We start from the raw sequence: 20,222 nt of genomic DNA on the forward strand, positions 1-20,222 counted from the left end.
TTTTCCCGCCCTGGTCTTATGGAGCGTCTGGTAGCCGCTCCGTAGGGAGGGGGTAATGTCACATGCCTGTCCTGTCTTGTGCTGCACATGGGTGTTTCGTTATTTTGGGCCATGTGCTCGTGTCTATTGTCTAGCCCCTCCCATCTTGTTATCTGATTATTGGTTAATTTGTCCCACCTGTCTGTCTCGTTACCCTCCTTTGTTTGTTCCCCTATTTAGCCTCCTTGTGTTTGTAGTCTTGTGCTGGTTCGTTGTCCGAGTTACCTGTCCTTGATGTTCCTGTCTGTTGGCTATCTGAGTTCTGAGTTTTTGTACTTTGTTTGTGTTTGTTCATTAAATCTCCTCTGCACTTGAATCCTCGTCTCTCGTTTAGTATTCCGTGACAATAATACATATATTATATAGCCTAATAAATATATACACAATCACATGAATTTTTATACTTGGGTTATATTTATGTTATATAATTATATCACATATGAAAAGGCATTTTCATGGTAGTAATATTCACAACACATGACCTCGTTTTACATAACCAACTGACATAAACGCCTAAAGGCTACAGATCACAAGCACTAAATGAGTGCTAATAGTGCTAAGTACTAAGTGCTAATAATTGTAACTGAAACGTTGTTTAGACAAGCATTTGTACTTTGGGTGTGTGGGGATGAGGATAATTTTTTTTCAATTATGTTTTTATTGTTTTGTAAAAGTATCACAGTGACACCTACTTCCAACCGTCAACAGCTAATCCAATATTGGGTTGTACACACATAACGATTAAGAATGACTAATACAATTATCATTTATATTTCTTGAGTTTAGGTTAGTTTCTTATGATAAACACATGAAGAATGAATCACTCAATTTAAGTATTATGCTGATCCAGGTGGATATACATAAGTTTAATAATTACAGGGAATGTTACAAACTGATTGGGCTTCAAGGCTGACCACTTTAGGGGGAGGCATCATTTATTAAAACGACACCCACAACCAGAGATTCATTCTCCTCAGACACGCTGGGAAACTTCATCATTTCTGACGACTACTCTAGGTAATGCTTTTAGAGGTACTTTTATGTATGCAATTTAAATGGTAACTCACACAGTAATAACATTAGATTAAAACAGATTGTGTGTCATGATGAAGAAGACCTTCAAATCTGCAGTTGATAAAACTACTGCTATTTCTTTCTAGCTTGTGAAAATGGAGTCTTTGACTGCAGCAAACACACAGTTCTCCCTCAACCTGTTCAAGAAGATCAGCGGAGGAAACGTGAAATGTGTTCTACTCTCCTTTCAGCATCTCCTCGGCTCTGGCCATGGTGTTGCTCGGTGCAAGAGGAAACACAGCAGATCAGATGATTAAGGTGATCTCACACTTACTGTATGTAGTATGTTTTATGGCCTGTAGTTCAGAATACAAACTGTATATAGGCTATATGTGTGTTACGTGCATCATCATGTGCAGTATTTTAAACTATTATAATCTTGTATTTTAATACTAACTCTAAAAAGTTGTTGTTTCAACCCATGTTTGGGACATACAGTATATGGACAAACCTAACTGTTGGGTTAAAAACTGAGTTAAAAATTAAACCAACGGTTGGGTTTGTTCATATTTGACCCAAACATGGGTTGAAACAACACAGCATTTTTTAGAGTGCCCCTATTTTAACGTTCTAAGTACATGGTCTAAGCACACGGCTCAAGCAGACAATCTACGGGACAAGCCGGATTCCAACATATATTTATGTACACAATAATGATGTTTTACATTGTAATCCTTTTATTTTTTTTATATTTGGCATGTGTGTGTGCAGCTGCGCATCCCTTTGTGTGGACCTGCCTATAGGCGCACATTACTAACGCATCAAAAAACAATTGCGTCTTGCCCGGCGCCGCATTGCACCAGGTGTATGATAGGGCACTATATGTTGAACATATCAGAATAATAAATGTATCTTTATTAATTCTACCCACAATAATGCTGTGCAGGTCTTGGGCTTTAAAAACCCTCTCAAACCCGACGCCGCGACTCCAGGACATCATGATTCAGTGGACCAAATTCATTCCAGCTTCAACAAGTTCATGAGTGAGCTGAACAAACCAGGAGTCCCGTATGCGTTGAGTCTTGCCAACCGCCTCTACGGAGAGCAATCCTACCAGTTTGTTGAGGTAAGACTCGGTTTATTCACTGGAGGTTCTGGAAATGTTCTCTTCTCTAATATCACTTCCACCTCAATCGGTTTGCTATGTTACAGAAATTCCTCAATGACGTAAAAATATACTATGAAGCCGGATTGGAGAAGGTGGACTTCAAGAACAAATCAGAGGCTGCTCGTGTCAACATCAACAAATGGGTGGAGAAAAAAACACAAGGTGAAATCCAGCATAAACTTACTCTACAAACAATTCTTTGATGTATTTTTGCTGCTTTTTAAGTTCAGCAAAATCTTATTTTAAGGACCATGTTCAGCTTAATGGGTTCTTGAATTGAGCTATAAAGTTCTTTGGAGGTTAAAGTTTTGACTTTAATGCGTTTTTTATTTGGTCATTAAGTTCATAAGAACTTTATTCCATAAGAACTTTGAGACAGGCGCTTTAATAGTGTTTTATTTTTTTTTATTTTTTAGACTTACATAACAATAGAGTGTTATAGATTCAGTAAATTCCTTTAGGCCTATGAGAATCAATTAAATCACTGATCAAAGTAAACAATTTGTCCATTTGTATTTTAGAGAAGATCAAGAACTTGGTGTCAAAGGCAGACATCGATGAGAACACGAAACTGGTTTTGGTGAACGCCATCTACTTCAAGGGAAACTGGGAGAAGAAATTTCCAAAGGAAGCCACCAGAGATGGGCAGTTTAAGCTGAACAAGGTGAGATTTCATGCTTTTAAATTTTTTTTTAATTTTTTTAAAAGAAGTCAATGTTTCCTCTGGCCTTAATCCCAGAGATGAACAGTCAGGTTCTGGAGCTGCCGTATGTCGGGAAGAATCTCAGTATGTTGATCATCCTTCCTAACGCAATGGAAGACAACACCACTGGCCTTCAGAAGGTGAGACAGCACAGATTCTGCTAGTATGGTGCATTGTTTAATTATTTGGAATAGCAGTTTAACCCTATAAAGAGTGCTGTTGTCACAAACTACTCAGAGACACACACACAGGTTGAGGATCCAAATGCAGCTGTTTATTGGGGCAATCCAGAATCGTAATCCATAAAACAGGCAAATGATCAAAACCACAAGGCAAACAATCCAGATAACAACAGGGAAGAAAACACAGGCAAACAGGAAAATCCAGAAAACCATAAGATCTAAAACTATTACACAGGAAACCAGAAAAGCGCTCAGAAATGCAGTGTGACACAAACAAGACTTCACAAAGTAAGAATAGATACACAGGGCTTAAATAGGCAAGAGTAAACGAGATAACACACAGGTGCAAGTAATCAGAACACGATGAGTCCAGGCAAGGGGTTATGGGAAATGTGGTTCATGATATGATCAAGGAGACAGTAAGAGTGCCCTCTTGTGGCTATCATTGAACTGGAACAAAGAGCATAGAGAGGTTAGGTTTGGCCTCTAGGGCCGTGTCAAAACAGGCAGGGAATTCAGTAATGGCCTCAGTGGCCATAACACGGCATGTAGGACATTCAAGAGTGATGTCTGTGGCAAGGCAAGCAGAGTCTTAAATCACGGCTTCCTTGGCCGAGACTATGGAACTTAGAACGGCCTCTCTGGCCGAGACGAGACAGGCAGGGAGTTCAGTAATGGCCTTCGTTGCCATAACAGGGCAGGCAGGCTGTTCCAGATTGACCTCTGTGGTCATAATAGAACAGGTTGGGAGTTCCAGGGTGACCTCTGTGGTCGTGACAGGACAGACTGAGAGTTCATAGTGACCTCTGTGGTCGTAACAGAACAGATTGAGAGTTCCTAAGTGACCTCTATGGTCATGTAGGGACAGGCAGATAGTTCATGGACAGCCTCCGTGGTCACATATGAGCAAACAGTAAGTTAAGGGGTGACCTCCGTAGTGTCATAGTGGACAAAGAGTTCATGAGCGGACACTGCCACCTCAGAAAGAGTAGATGAAGTGTGAACTGCCCCCACACACAAGATGATGGTGGTTGCCTTCACTGGAAGCACAGCCGACAGTGGAAGGACCTCTCAGATCCACAGACTTGGGACCACTGGAATTGAATGGTGCGGGACCACCGAACTAGAAAGTGCTGAGACTACTGGGCTGGGGACAACTGAACTTGGATGCGCTGGGCTCGAGGACGATGTTGGGACCACTGAGATGCCAGCCACTCGCACGACATCAGCGGTGAGTCCACCAAACTGGAAGCCAGTCTCAAATACCTAGGGACCGCTTTAGTAGCTTCAGGAGCAGTGGCCATGATGGCTGGAGACCTGCCGTGGTGGCCATGACGTGAAGAGGCTCTGGACTGGGAAGCACTGAGAGCACTGGACTAACGATCACTGGACTTGGAAGCGCTGGAATCCACAATGGGCAAAGCTCTGTGGCCATCAGAGCTTTATGGACAGTGTAGTTCATGATATTTGCTATGCAAATTTCTACTGAATTTCTTAGGCCTCTATATGATCAACATGACCAAATGGCAAAACTTGTTGCACACAATCTACTACATGCCTTCTGTAATCTTACAGACAGTCTATATAATTTTGACACGCTGAAGTAAGAAGATTCAATTGCGAGCAAACAATGGAGTTTATTTAACACAAAATAGAGAGCGAGAAGAAACAGGTCATATGTAGAAGGTGCAGGTATAAGTCTCTCTAGGTAGCGCAGGGATGTAGAATGGGCAACCTGATCCTCTGTGGAAGATGAAGGAGCGATCAGACCCACACAAACCCAGGCACGAAACTCAGGAACTCCAGAATATTACTCTGAGGAAGAAATTCAGAAAACTCAGGAAGCGCCAATAATCCAAACACGAAACACAGTTAACTCAGAATAGCCAGGAGACAAGACACAACCCCAGGAACATCCACAATGATCTGACAAACACAAGGCGAATGGCAATGAATATAAATAGGCACGCCTGATCGGTTGCAGCTGGCACCGATGATCAAATCAGTTGTGATCAGCAGCCACACACAAACACACTGTGAGAGAAAGAGTCAGTAAATTCATGAACTGTGACAATTTTAGCAAGTAAAAAGGCCATTTTGTAAAAAGGTCCACCTTCAGCTTTTGGTTCAATATTTTATTTTTTATTTTATTTTTTTTACTGTGAAATCTTTACTGGATTATAGAAAGTGAGTGTAAGAATAACTTTTATATTATTTTGATGAACACGATCATGCAAGTATAAAATATGATCCATCTGGTTTTTGGTGAGCATTTATTTGTTCATCTCAATCGTCATTGTATTGCATTGTATTACATGTTTTAAAACTACAGAGCTTTGATCATTGTACTAAGCATTAAAATATCATCTTACTAATACATAATAGAGTGACTACTGATATTTAAAGGGCACCTATTATGCAAAAATCACTTTTACATGGCTTTTGAACATAAATGTGTGTTGGCAGTGTGTGTACACAACCACCCTATAATGATAAAAATCCACCCAGTGCTTTTTTTTAAATCCGCATTCCCCATAAATCATAAGCATGGTCTCAGAACAACCCGCTCTCAGAATCGGGGCAATGTGACGTACTTTTGCACAAGCCCCGCCCATGTCTGTTGATTGACACTGCAGTTTTAGCATAGACCCGCCCTGAGTGAGCTGGACACAGTACGACATTGTTTCGACGCTGGAGCAACTGTAGACAAGAATGTCTCCAAAGCGATTGAGGTGTTTTGTTTTTGGATGAAAGAATGAACATAGCAGTCTTCATTTACTCTCGTTGTGACTCGACGATGGATATGTACCAACAGTTCTTGATCAAGCTTACAGTCTCCGGAGCGATAGGCCTGACGTTACTGATCACGGCAGAAATGAAAGTGAGAGCGCGCTCTTTATTACAGTTAGGAGTTGTTTTACGGATATACACTTTACCAGTTTATTAAGCACCCCCTGAAAAGGTGTGTATATATTTGTTTACTGTTAGTTGTAATGAGTGTTTTGTTTACTTATGTTGATGATAATGAAAGGGAGAGATTTTATGGATGAGACTTTAATGCGGACTTCTTATATAGTGTTTGTTGGCAACCCAGTCTCACGGCAGTTCGTGACATAGTCACGAAATTTAATCTATTGATTCGTGTTCGTGGACACGAATTTCCCCATTTTTTCGTGTCACTCTGCACGACTTTCAATCTAATGTATTTCAATGGGACGTATTTTTCGTGCCTGCACCACGTTTTTCTTTCGAGAGCACAGTATTGTTTTTTCTCAATTGTTATTCATTTTGCAAACTTTAAGAGCTGCATTACTCAACATTTAATCAAGAGATTTTAATCCTCGTTTTTAATTGCTTTATATTCGGTAGGTTACTCAACATGAATCTATTGATTCGTGTCTATGGGCACGAATTTGCTTCTTTTTTTTCGTGTCAATCAGCACGACTTTCAATCTAATGTATTTCAATGGGGCGTAGATATGCACCACGTCTTTCTTTCGAGAGCACACTATTGTTTTTTCTCAAATGTTAGGCTATTCCTTTTGCAAACTTTAAGGGCTACATTACTCAACATTTAATCAGGAGATTTTAATCCTTGTTGTATTGCTTTATATTCGGTAGGCTACTCAACACGAATTGATTCGTGTCTAAGAGCACGAATTTCCTTCTTTTTTTCGTGCCACACAACACGACTTCCAATCTAATGTATTTCAATGGGACGTATTTTTCGTGCCTGCACCACGTCTTTCTTTGCAACATGGTCTCACCCCCATTCGTCACATAGGCTATGCCGTCTGGTCATTTCCCCCTCACGTCCAAAGCCGACGTTGAGGGTACCCCCTATTCGTCACTTGACAACGGAGAGGGTCGTTCGATAGATTTGAGTGCAAATCCCTCATCTTTGAATTTTGAACTTTGATTATTTTTCTAACCCTAACTTTTTTCCTCTCTTTTTTATATAATTTTGGGCTACATTAAAATTACATAATTACAGGACGGTATATTTTCTATACCATGCCTTAATTTAGGTGGGATATTTTATAATTTTCGATCACATATTGTGCTAATTTCCCCCTTACGTCCATAAGCCGACGTTGAGGGTAGCTAGCTGAAACCCTTTTCTAAATCGGTAATATCAACGATTTTTCCTCTCTTCTTTTATATAATTTTGGACTACATTAAAACGACATAATTGCAGGACTGCATATTTGCTGTAGGCTTAAAACATGCCTTAATTTATTGTGGGATATTTTACAATTGTCGATGGTATTTCAATTTGCAATGGCTTATAGCAGGGGTGGGGAACGTCCGGCCCCCGGGCCGTAACCGGCCCCCAAAACAGTTTGATGCGGCCCGCGAGTCAATTCCTCCCCCCACAAAAAAAAAAAAAAAAAAACCTTCAGAAACAAAAATCTCAGCAATTACTTGTGATAGAAAACACAAAATAGGCAAAGTGGCAAGCAGTACAAGTCCACGAGCCGTGAGAGCAGGGCGAGGCCAGTAGCGCGAGTGTTAATGAGTCACCTGCGCGCCGCACCGGTTTCAAGTTTCTCACGGATGAGCTTCGGGGGCGCACGCGCCGTACCGGTTTCAAGTTTCTCACTGATCAGCTTCGGGGCGCATAAAAGGATCGGAACGATGACAGCGGAGGACCAGACATGGACTTTGTGTATGTGTGTGTGTGTGTGTGTGTGTGTGTGTGTGTGTGTGTGTGTGTGCGCAGACTAAATCACACGACTGTGTGTGTGTGGTAGTCGTCCACGAGGGGCTGCTGCTTTCACTTTCGTTTTGTCATTTGCGTATTAAAGTGGAATGAGTGGCCGACTAAAAGTGGCCGACAGCAAGTGGAATGAGTGGCCGACAGCAAGTGGTATGAGTGGCCGACAGCAAGTGGTATGAGTGGCCGACAGCAAGTAGAATGTGTGGCCGACAAAAAAAAGAATTTTTTTTTTTAACTACAAGCAACCCAATTTGTCTAGATCTGTATTATTTCCTTTGTATAATGAGCTTAAATATTGCTGCGCAGTCGTGTGAATTAGTCTGCTTGATTAACATTATTACAATGTATTCCTATTTAACTCTGATATGTAGCCTATATATATATATATATAAGGTCCTCGAATGTGTTCGAATATTTCACCAGCATCAGCCTTTTCACAGTTTGTATCACTCCGCTTGTCTGTGCTTGCGCAACTTGCATCATTAGGCCAGTAGGTGGTGACAAGTGACTGTCTTTATGAGTGAACAATTGAAATTTAATTGAACTGATTTAATAGTGCCAAAAACATTGATTAACTCAAGAAAGAAACAAGTTGCTGAAACCAATCTTTAATGCTAAAAAGTTTACATCTATGCAAAATAATCCTTGAAAGATTTCTCATTTAAGGCCATTCCTGTTTGGAATATGTGATTGTGTATTGTCAACAATAAGCAGAAACATTTTGCATTTCCATTTTGTGGATCATTCATTTCAACATTTATCCTCATTCTCATGTTTAAGAATCTGTTATCTGCTTGACAAATAATTTATGCTACTGCCCACTGACATGCTTTTAAAGCAGCACTCAGTAACTTCGGGACTTCTTCGCTGTATTCTCGCTTTTTGCTCGCAGGTTTCTCTCTAGAGCTCCCCCCACAGCTTCGGAATAGATATTTGACAACACTGTCGTAAAAACTCGTTGTTGATTCTCAGACACCAGAGGCTATAGATCAACGACATCAAAGCAGATGGGACGTTCTTTAAAACGTCTTCTTCATTCGGTTTCGGACAGCGTGAGGGAGCGCAATAATGACAGCATTTTAGCAGATTTCTTTTGGCCGTAAAGCAATTGTTTACATCGCGAGACCTGATATCACGCGAGACTTCCTGACGCAGCGGCCCGCCGGCTCAAAGTTGCAAGTGCGTATTTTCCGCTCACGGGCACCAGGGGGGTGCGAAACGACCACCATTCAACCTGAAATAAGTAATATAACCATTCCAATGACTCCGAAGCTGTTCAGTTAAGGTAAAAAAAGTTACTTAGTTCACCTTTAAAGCTATATTCATCAAAAAATGTTGGCCTTCAAACACCTTAAAATGCACATATGTAGGTCCGAGAAATCAAAATTTTCGCTGGGGAGCATGCCCCCGAACCCCCCTAACTACCTCACATTTGAATGTGTGTGTCTGTGTGGTAGTATGGCCTGGTGTGGCTACAGTGCCAGGACTGAATTTTTTAACCAGTCTGCCCCCTGCATATAGGCCTAAAATATACATTATTCTCTGTATTGAATCATGTTATCTTGTTACCCACCCCAGCCCCTGATGTTTCGGGCTCAGCCCCTGATGTTTTTAAAACCTAGAAACGCCCCTGCTCATTACAATGGCCCTTAAAGAATGTAAAAAAATTGTAAATGGCCCTTTATAGGAAAAAGGTTCCCCACCCCTGGCTTATAGTGAGCCTACTTTGCTTTTTTTTTTTTTTTTTTTTCGCAAAAAAAAGAAAAAAAGAATAGCCTAGTTTTATAGAACTTTCATCTCAATACTGATTATGAAGTTGTAATAAATTAATTATATATCCTACTGCAGAAATGTTTAAATTACTTTATATGGACATATCCTTTGGCAAAGAGATGGATGCATTCTGGGAAGTGATATGTGTTTAAATGTAATGGCTACATACTCGTGTTTCCTTCACTTGGACATTTATGCTGACCCCTTTAAAATTTTTAGCACGGATATAAAATATTAAGACTGTACTTTTTAATTATGATTGATATTTTGGCGCAATTTTGTGCAACACGTCACTGTGTGTGCGACCATCGCAGAAACCATTGCCCAGCGCGATTCCACCACGGTAAGTCGCTTACAACAGCCTAATAAGCAAGATGAATTCATAAGCATTATTTACACGTCCAAAATTAATAAAATTACGAGTTTATAAAAAAAAAAACATGTTCTAAGCCTAGATGTAGGCTATATATGTATATATAGGTATATAAAAAAAAAACATGTTGATATATATATATATACATATATATATATATATATATATATATACATATATATATATATACATATATATATATATATATATATATATATATATATATATATATATATATATATCTCAACATGTTTTTTTGTTTTTTTGTTTTTTGACGTGTAAATGCTTATTGAGAATTTATTGGGGGAATAGTAACTTTAATTGGGGACATCTAGATGATGTAATTTTCTCTCGATCATCGTGGTTCACACACAACGTCACTGTAATGTGTCAGTAATAACAATATTATCACTTGATCTAACGTTATAACGTTACTGCACATAATGCTGGCTTTATATCTGGGATGGCGAACCCTAGACACATAACGTTACACGCCATTAAAAAAAAAAAATGTTACGTGACTTTTAACAGTAGCACAGGAAATAGGAACAACGTGAATCTGTATTTATTTATCCTAAGAATCTACACGAAAATTGGAATCACTCACTATTAGAGTACACTTTTTAAATCTTATATCAACATAACACTACATAATTAACATTTTCTGTTGTTCTCCCTGCAGATCCTGTCAAACATCACCTGTCGAACCTATCCGAACCTGATTTTCAAAACCCAAAGGCACTTTTAAGAGCCAACCTCTATCTCTTCATTATTTTCTATATCTTACATCCTCTCTGTTCTCACTATCTATATTTCTGTCCATCTCTTCAATCTTTATCTATCTCACAGTCTTTATCTATTGCTCTTTCTTTCCTCCCTGTCTGTCTTTGTCTACTTGTCTGTCTTACCCATCTTTGTCAGTCTGTCTGTTTGTATCTGACTGTCTGTCTGTATCTGACTGTCTGTCTGTCTGTATCTGACTGTCTGTCTGTATCTGACTGTCTGTCTGTCTGTATCTGACTGTCTGTCTGTATCTGACTGTCTGTCTGTCTGTATCTGACTGTCTGTCTGTATCTGACTGTCTGTCTGTCTGTATCTGACTGTCTGTCTGTATCTGACTGTCTGTCTGTCTGTATCTGACTGTCTGTCTGTATCTGACTGTTTGTTATAATGCCAGGGGGGTCTACAAAAAAGATCTGCCCCTTTTGCCAGGGGATTTTATTTTGCGCTCAAAAGATCTGCTCACATTGTAAAAAGGAGCAGCCTCTGAAGCAGCGCCTCAAGAAGAAGCTTCAGAGGTTTGATGAGAAGCGAGAGGAATGGGTGGTTGGTCGTAAGAAAAACCACAACACTGCATCCATCAAGGATGAAGCCAATATCATGGTACGTACAATTTCATACATGACAGTAAACTGTCCAGATCATCTAGGAAGTACATTCAGTGGTACCATTTGTTATTAAGTGAGCATGCCAGCGCAAGGTCAGAAAGGCATTATTTTTTGCCAATATAGATTAATTTGAATCTTTTTTTTCCAATGATACTTTGTCCTCCCTGTGTCATCAGAATCAATTTAAAAGTATAATTTAACTATCAACTTTGAAGGCACACGTAATTGTGATTTGTAGTTTTTATTTTAGTGGTAATACCCTTAAGTAATCACATCTTCACCGTAATACATCACATACCTAAATGATCTACCAGAGCAAAATTTGAACACACAGCAAATATAATTGAAACTCAGGAATTCTTGAGTTCATAACATATACAGGCATGCATTATGACAGAATTACAGGTGCAATTTAATAATCAAACTTTCTTATCGAGTGGATGAGAAATAACACATGAACTGCATTCATACTGTACTACTCAAAGCACTTTAAAATGTGAATGCGTCAACTGTAAATATGTGCAGCATTCACCCATTTGGTCACGTAATCACTAAGGTTCTGCCTTTATTTTTAATAAATCTTTAGATTGTCATTGTCCAGTTGCACAATGGTTACAGAATCTTATCAATGTAGGTGCAAAACCCGAGCTACTAATGTTACAAAAATAAATATTTATATAAAGTTATATAAAGGGTTCCCTCATGGTGTCAGATTAATCTTTTTACTGTTTTTCTATATAGAGTTGTTTTTTGCTTCTAATGTATGAGCCTTTCCTGTTTGCACATAAAGCTAAACTCACCATTAGGTTAATAATCCTGAATGGCAGTAACCTGGATGCTGTCATTAATAATGTTATAAATTTTTAATTAATATTCTTAGTTATTTTTTATGTTGTTTTTCTATTACTTTAAACAGCAAACACACAATTTTGTCATTGCAGCTTGAGAAACTCCATGCCATTGGCTACAAACCAGTTCTGCTACTAGGAAAGGAGAACAAAAAAAAAGAAATTAAGTGCGAAATATTAACGCCTCGCTGCACACTCTCCACCTTTGCCCAGGACTACCTACAGAAGATAGGTTCATTTTATGAATACCTTTGTGAAGGTGAGATGCATGCACTGTATCTTAAAGTCACAGTTCACAACTTGTGTTGAGTACGCAAAATATTTTATTAATGTTTAAATCTTAAAGGAATGGCTCACCCCTAAAACTTAAATTCAGTCATTCTTTTTTTCTGCTGCTGAATGCTTGTATCATCATAGTCTACTCTATGTGACGTCTCTACCAACACATTTAATGTAGACGCAAATGGGTAGAAAAACATAAAAATTCACACCTGGCAATTGATTATGGGAATTGAAGTAAACTGTTTCAAAACAGTAGTTTCCTGCAACTGCAGATGTAGACATGTAGATTCTGGGCCCTATTTTAACGATCTGAAACGCAAGTGTCAAAGCACAAAGCGCAAGTAACTTTGTGGGCGGGTCTCGGCGCTGTTGCTATTTTCCCGGCGGGATAAATGACTCTTGCGCCAGGCGCAAATCTAAAATGGGTTGGTCTGAAGTAGCTTCATTATTCATAGGTGTGGTTTGGGCGTAACGTGAAATAAACCAATCAGAGCGACATCTCACATTCCCTTTAAGAGCAAACGCGCTTTTTCCATAGCGGATTGCTATTGTAACGGCGGATTTGCCAGGCGCGCGCCAGGAGCGGTTCACAGCCAAGGAGAGCAACGCTCTCGTCACGGCCGTAAAAGAGAGAAGTTACATTGAAATGGAGAAACCCACCCAAATTAACTTCGGTTAAACAGGCGTATGATAATTTGGGTAAATGTGTAAGCTAGATGTATGCTTTTATAATAAATTGTCTATCTATCTATCTATCTATCTATCTATCTATCTATCTATCTATCTATCTATCTATCTATCTATCTATCTATCGTAATAATGTATGATTTGCAAAAATGAAAACTGCTGCTTCTGTGTAGATGAGAGAATCAAAGTGTATGCGCGTTGTGCACACGCTACATTGATTATGGCCAAGCATGCACCCTTAAAATAGCATATGAATAACATGCGCAACGCGCCACTGACTTTAAACTATTTTTTTCCTGGTTAGTGGCGCAATTGTTTTCTAAACCTGCAAAATAGCAAGAAGAAACGTTTGCGCCGGAACACGCCTCCTCTTTGCGCTGAACCGCCCCCGGGAGCGCAAGTGTATTTCCTAACTTACCGACGTGCTTCTGTGGAGGGAAAAGTCCGCTGTGCGCGGGTGCAAAATAAGAATGATACATGCGTCGGTGTACAAAGTCACTTGCGCTGGGTGCAAGATAGGGCCCTCTAAGTGTATTGAGCCCTGTTTGTATTAATAGCATGCAGCACACTGGTCTACAATGGGATTTGGCACCCAGAGTTAAGTGCATTCAAGCATATACTGTCAACTTTAGAATTATGTTTGGTATGTTTTTGTAGGAGACATATTTCATTTCTGTTTTCAGCCCACATACAACCATATTTTTAATGTTTAGGCACTCTGACCACAGCAATTTTTGTAGTGACATACTAATTGAACACATTACATTTGCAAAGACCCGTTTTGGTCACTGGGTCAATGAATCAAATGATAATGAATCTATATATACTCATTGAAACAATATCGAGGACAGTGCTAAAATGTAGATCATTAACGGAAATAGCACAAAGAAAAAGAAAACCATCAAATTTTTGCTGGATACACCACAAACTTACACTGCTACTAACTTTGAGGCATAAAGCCCAAAGTTTTTTAGCGCACGCAGTCTAGTCTTAACTGAATAGTTTGACCCAGACTGTAAACGAACATTATACTTGTCATTTTTTCAATAGATATTATGAGCACTCTGGGTTTTATTTTTCTGACTTAAAGACATATTGTATTGGTTATCGTCATAGAAAATCAATCAAATATATTACAGATATCTAATACATCCAGTAGACTCTCAATAGTTCTCCTGCAATCAAAAGTGCCTTCAAATCTGGTTGGGGAAAATTTGGTATATATTATTCAAACACATTTACCTAACAGTTAAAACAGGTACAGATCAAGCTTATGGTTAACCTCTATGTTTTAAATAAGCAAAACACAACACTTGTTTAACTTGCACAGGATGGACCCAGGATTCCAGTGGCAATGAGGATCAGCTGATTACTCTGCAGCTCACACCCTGCGAGGCGAGCCCCACGGGGGGGCAAGTGGAGCAGGCGGAATCCACGGAGGGGCAAGTGGAGCAGGCGGAATCCACGGAGGGGCAAGTGGACCAGGCCGAATCCACGGAGGGGCAAGTGGAGCAGGCGGAATCCACGGAGGGGCAAGTGGAGCAGCCGGAATCCACGGAGGGGCAAGTGGAGCAGGCGGAATCCACGGAGGGGCAAGTGGACCAGGCCGAATCCACGGAGGGGCAAGTGGAGCAGGCGGAATCCACGGAGGGGCAAGTGGAGCAGCCGGAATCCACGGAGGGGCAAGTGGAGCAGGCGGAGTCCACGGAGGGGCAAGTGGAGCAGCCGGAATCCACGGAGGGGCAAGTGGAGCAGGCGGAGTCCACGGAGGGGCAAGGTAATTAGAACAAATTTAAAGAGTTACAGTTTATATTTGTAAAGGCCAAAAGTGTTTGACCCATGGGTTACCTTAACTTGACTTCCAGTGTTTTTCCCCCATAGAGCTTGATGCAGGTTAGGGCTCTTTTCAACGAAATGAACTCAAACACACCATGCTATAACTTTTTTGCTGCTTGATAAAGTAAAACTCACTAGGTGATGATACACAGGGCAACTTTTTGAGCAATGTTGCTGGGCAATCTTGCCGAGCGATTGTTCCTTGGGCACTTTCACATTGAAAATGGGCAACACATTTCTATCTGGATAATTTAGATGGGTTGTGGGCCCTGTGTCTCATCTGGTTGCCCGTTGACGGCAACATTGCTCAAAAATTTGCCCTGGGTATCATCACCTACAGGGTTCTCATTTTCAATGGATAATCTGCTAGAAAAGTTGATCTGATATTACATAATTAGATAGATGAAAGGTCTATCTGATTCTGTACTAGGGCTGTTGGAAGGAATTTTGTGAGTCTATTATAAATCTAAAAGTAAAATAAGTACTACTAATCAAATGCTGAAATTACTAGGCCAAATTTGATTATTAAAGATATTAGGATAATTTGAATATTCAAAATAATTGGGAATGTCAGTGTCCCATGAACACTTAACTTAACCATTCTCCCACCCCTTGCGTTCCCTGAACAAGTCAGCGCAGGATCAGCGCTTGTTGAAACAAATTAGGATTATCACAAACAGGAAGGACAAAAACGATAAAATGAAACACGTGGAGTTAATGGAGCAACCTTAATTCAATCGTAATAAGAATGCATGTACTTTACACCTATTAATACATGTACTGCCACACTTGTGCGATGTTGTGATCTTCAAGTATTTTAAATATTAAGTTAAAGATTTATTTGGTATATGAGTAATTTTCTTTCTCCAAACCCACAGCTGTCTTCACAGGGTCAGCCAGGGGCACAGTCGCAAGTCGAAAAAAAAAAAAGTCAGGTATGTAAATAATGTTTGTCCGTCCTTCGGATGAGATGTTAAACTGAGGTCCTGACTCTCTGTGGTCATTAAAAATCCCAGGGTGTCCTTCGAAAAAGTAGGGTGCGGTGGGGTGTAGGGGTGTAACCCCAGCATCCTGGCCAAATTTGCCCATTGGCCCCTGTCCATCATGGCCTCCTAATCACCCCCATATACTGACTGGCTTCATCACTCTCTCCTCTCCACCAGTAAGCTGGTGTGTGGTGAGCGTTCTGGCACAATATGGCTGCCGTGGATGCTGCACATTGGTGGTGGTTGAGGAGATTCCCCCTTCCATGTAAAGCGCTTTGAGTACCCAGAAAAGCGCTATATAAATGTGATGAATTATTATTATTATTATTATTAGGGTAATTATTGGTGGTTCTGATAACTGTTACCATAGCTTGGTAACTATGAAACTCATTAGTCAAGCAGATTCTCTAATAAGTAAATTAATTACTTAAATAGAATTTAAAGGGGACCTATTATGTTAATTTCCAGTTCTATATTTTTATTCTGATACTCCACTAGAGTAGCTTTGCATGATCCTAAAAAAGTCCTTATTTATCTTGAACTGGTCCTTTATGCAGACCCGGTCTGAAACAGGTCATTTTAGATGGAATATTCTAAAGGCCTACTATGATTACTATTTTCCAATGAGCCTGCATGTGATGTAAAATCTGGAGCCAAATTAAACAGCGTGTTTGCACACACATTAACTGAGAGGATGGTCTTTTCTCATATTTCAGGGGTGTCTAGACACACCAGGGACACATATTTATGTTGAAAAGACATTACAAAGTGCATTTTGTTTAATTATTGTAAATGTGTTTTGGTTTTTTTCTGAGTGGATATAACTGGACTGTAATCTTATATCCCACAGGGGGACCAAGGCATATGCCTGAAAGGAAAAGGCCACAAAAGAGTAAGTGCATGTAAATGCAATGATTCATACTTTGCTAAACATTGCAACTTAACCCCTGTTAATTCGCTTTAGTTCAATTGCTTATTTTTTTAACTACTACAACAGACAATTTCCGGTAGTCACAATTTTATTTATTTAATGAATTATTTAGCAAACGCTTTTATCCAAAGTGACTTACATATAAATACAATATTTACAGTACAAGCAGTCAAATCAACAACAGGGCAACAATACTGTATGTAAATGTGGTGACCAGTCCAGCTAGTTCAGCGTAGCACACATAACCATGATTATTCATAATAGATATAGAATAGGAATGATTAGTATTATTGAGATTATTACAAATGACAAGCTATAAATTCCAACAGGCTTAATTAGTCAAATTTGACCAAAATGCATTGCCAAGTAGTAGAAGCAGCAGCAGTGGAGTATTCTCAGTTGTGAGCTGTGGCTTAGCAGTAGGATGGTTATTCAAGCAAGCACACCACATTGGAACCGAGAGTAATTTGGTTCCATGATACATGTTTTGATTAGTGATAAACATCACTTGTCATCCTTGCAAGTCTGGTCACTACTTAAGTCTTCATAGTTGTGTTTATTTTGTTTCTAATCTAACTATCTAAGAAATATTTGAAATGTGTTTTTAATGTTCACAGATTGCTCCTACCACACTCGCCTAGAGGCTTTCCCCATCAGGAGTGTATTAAGAGAAAGAGTGAGAAAGGTTAGACAGTCATAAAGGAACTGCAGAGTGTAGGCAGTATGCAGAGTGTAATATAGGATCTAGAAACTTCCTTGTGAGTTGGCAAATACATATTATACATACCATAATTGTTAGGTAGATACTTTTTATGTGTTCAGTCTTTTTGAATTACAGTTTATGAGGAAGTGTCTTCTGAAAATCAATGAAACTCAATGCCTATAATCAGACATAATAGCCTTATGCTAAGAATGGATTTTATTTTTTGTCTTTTCTTACATTAGGGCAAAGCAGAAATGCTGGTTGACTGGGAGCCCTGTCCAGTATGGTATGTATTATTCTGTTCTTCTGCTTTATGAATTAATGCATTCATTATTTATTTGCTTAAACTTTTTTTTTTTGCTACAATTTTTTTATTAATCTGTTCTGTTTCAGATTAAACAAGCCTTTTAAACAAGTGTAAAGCACACATCATTACCGAACATGTCTTTTATAAGTATAAGTTTCATTTTCCATCTATGAAGGACCACCACCATTAATGCATGCATGAAGGTGGTGGTCCTTCATAGACGGAAAATGAAACGTATACTTATAAAAGTCATGTTCGGTAATGTTTTAAGTTTATTGGAAACCTCAACCAGTAACAGAAAAAAATATCCCTTCTGTTTTTAGTGGTGAGCAGTGGCGGGGCATTCCTGGCAGCCAAAGGATTCACTCCAAAATAATGAAAATAAATAAAATGTATATTTAGAACTCCATTTTGGTTTCAGACTATTTATTAAATTGTTTCTGTGCTGCATTTGAAGTCATATCTCATCTTTCTGTAGTAGTGAAAAGGGGAACATCTCCAAGAATATGACCTGGAGTTTAATCTCGAAAGGGAATGTACTAGAAATGTACTTAATCCAACTGAATTTTCTTTTTCAGATGTTATTCAAAAGCATGTTTCATATTTCATGATTATAAATTGCACTGTTATTTTATTACAGTTGACGTGTAATTTGATTTCATGTTCTGTTTTCTGTGCTTTTCAAGTTCACTTAACCTCACAGTCCACTGTTAAGAAATACAACCTTATGGCTTGTTTGACATGAAGCTAAAATATGAAGTTCAACAAATAAGACTGTCCTTCTTTATACTCGCACATTATATCATATCTTTTACATTGTCTCTCTCACTCTCTTCTACTCCAAACTCATTAGCTGACTGGGTGTTTTATGTCCAAATGTATTATCATCTCAACCCTCTTGAGCCAATCGTGTCATACAGTAGGTCCCCCTCCACTGTGGTCATCAGGAGAAGAGCTCCACATTCATCTAGATCTCAGCATTGCTACTCACCCCTTCACCACCACCACCAGTGTCGGCTCCATGTAGGGGATATCCCTTTTCATATCATGCTTTTCTCTTAAAAGAATGATGTCTTGATGTGGTCCAATTGCCAAAGACTATATAGTTTCAATTTGTTATGCACCTTGTCAATAAATTTGTTTGATCATTCTTTAAGCCTCTAGTGAGTAATTAAGCAATAAATAAGCATTTGGCATATTTTCACTTATATTTTTGTGAAAGAACACAAATACACTACAATAACACTTGCAAAAGATAATTTTTGTTTTTACTTTTCCATACATAAATTTAATTCAAAACAATATGAGGATGAAGTGGTTGAGACAAAAGAAACAGACTACATTGAGCATATTTATATGTGAAATTTGTTTAACTTTACAAGTGGATTCTTTTTTAATTAAAATTTATATAATTTAATCAGGGCTCTCAAGTTTGGTGAGGTTACATTTGTTAGGGGAGGAGCCACTCACATATTTGAAACAGTGGCCCCAAGTTTTTGCTTGCAGTTCAATTTTATCTATTGTTCTTGACCAGCACAAACAAATTATAGCAATTGGTAAATCTGATAAACAGACTAATTCATCCAAATAAAATAAATGATTTTATCTTCTAGAACTGAACAGTTTTTGTCACTAGTTAAAAAGCCAAATATTGATTTATTGAGAAGGTCTTGATCTGGAGAGTAGCCTATTTCACACATTTTGGAATTCTTTAATATTAGGATATTGTTTGTATACTTATTGCATCTAATTCTGACATATTTATAAGTGGCAGTTTATTACATCCATCAGTTGGTAAAACAAACATTTGCAGGCCATAATTAAATAAATAAACATAATGTTAAATAAAACTTTTTTTTTTTTAAGTCGCTCTTTGAAGGGTAGCATAACTCCCGCCGACAATCTTGAATTCATGTCTACTGTAGCCTACCAGCTAAAACCACAGATTTGAAGCCTTGGCGATTTTTTTTTTTTTTATCCTAATCATATATAAATATAACATAATGTATGTTTCGGCTGTATAATGTATGTTTCTTAATATAGAATAGTAAAGACACATTTTTATAACATTATTCCTGGTCGGGAAACCAGAAGAACTACAAGTATGGTGACTGATTTGTACACTTTGTAAGAAGTTCAATGGCGCGTCTCTCGTGGGAATTGTAGTTTATACAGTTTTTTTCCCAACTGCTGACACACAAAATCTTTTTTATGTCACACTATGGCAAGCCGTTTTAACATTTAATCATTTAAACCGACTAGTCTCTATTTTCATGCTACTA

The 20,222-nt window shown here is 38.7% G+C and overlaps 1 protein-coding gene and 1 pseudogene across 2 annotated transcripts in view; both read left to right on the top strand.

Moving 5' to 3' along the window:
- The first annotated feature begins 981 nt into the window (after window positions 1–981).
- The window catches only part of LOC309483407 (leukocyte elastase inhibitor-like), an 81,648-nt pseudogene continuing 62,407 nt past the window's right edge, over window positions 982–20,222 (top strand). Inside the window, exons 1-5 of the transcript XR_014211707.1 lie at window positions 982–1,056; window positions 1,200–1,371; window positions 2,000–2,179; window positions 2,266–2,383; window positions 2,743–3,064. The product of XR_014211707.1 is annotated as a leukocyte elastase inhibitor-like (transcript). The remainder of the gene's footprint in view (window positions 1,057–1,199; window positions 1,372–1,999; window positions 2,180–2,265; window positions 2,384–2,742; window positions 3,065–20,222) is intronic.
- On the top strand, window positions 10,574–19,129 carry LOC309483408 (uncharacterized protein). The gene is made up of 8 exons (XM_082149238.1): window positions 10,574–11,355; window positions 12,302–12,467; window positions 14,508–14,954; window positions 15,892–15,943; window positions 16,815–16,891; window positions 17,548–17,615; window positions 17,876–17,919; window positions 18,794–19,129. Exons 1-8 carry the CDS (start codon window positions 11,143–11,145, stop codon window positions 18,795–18,797), a joined length of 1,071 nt encoding a protein of 356 aa, XP_082005364.1. The 5' UTR covers window positions 10,574–11,142; the 3' UTR covers window positions 18,798–19,129.

This window comes from Leuciscus leuciscus (assembly GCF_965113295.1).
Source record: "Leuciscus leuciscus genome assembly, chromosome: 20".
In the NCBI taxonomy this organism is placed as follows: domain Eukaryota; kingdom Metazoa; phylum Chordata; class Actinopteri; order Cypriniformes; family Leuciscidae; genus Leuciscus; species Leuciscus leuciscus.

Bases quoted from the DNA above. Each gene is read 5' to 3' on its own strand.
- LOC309483408 (XM_082149238.1), top strand. From the start codon at position 11,143: ATGCCAGGGGGGTCTACAAAAAAGATCTGCCCCTTTTGCCAGGGGATT. The intron at 12,468-14,507 runs GTGAGATGCATG...TAACTTGCACAG, and splicing joins TTATGAATACCTTTGTGAAG to GATGGACCCAGGATTCCAGT. The intron at 16,892-17,547 runs GTAAGTGCATGT...TAATGTTCACAG, and splicing joins AAGGAAAAGGCCACAAAAGA to ATTGCTCCTACCACACTCGC.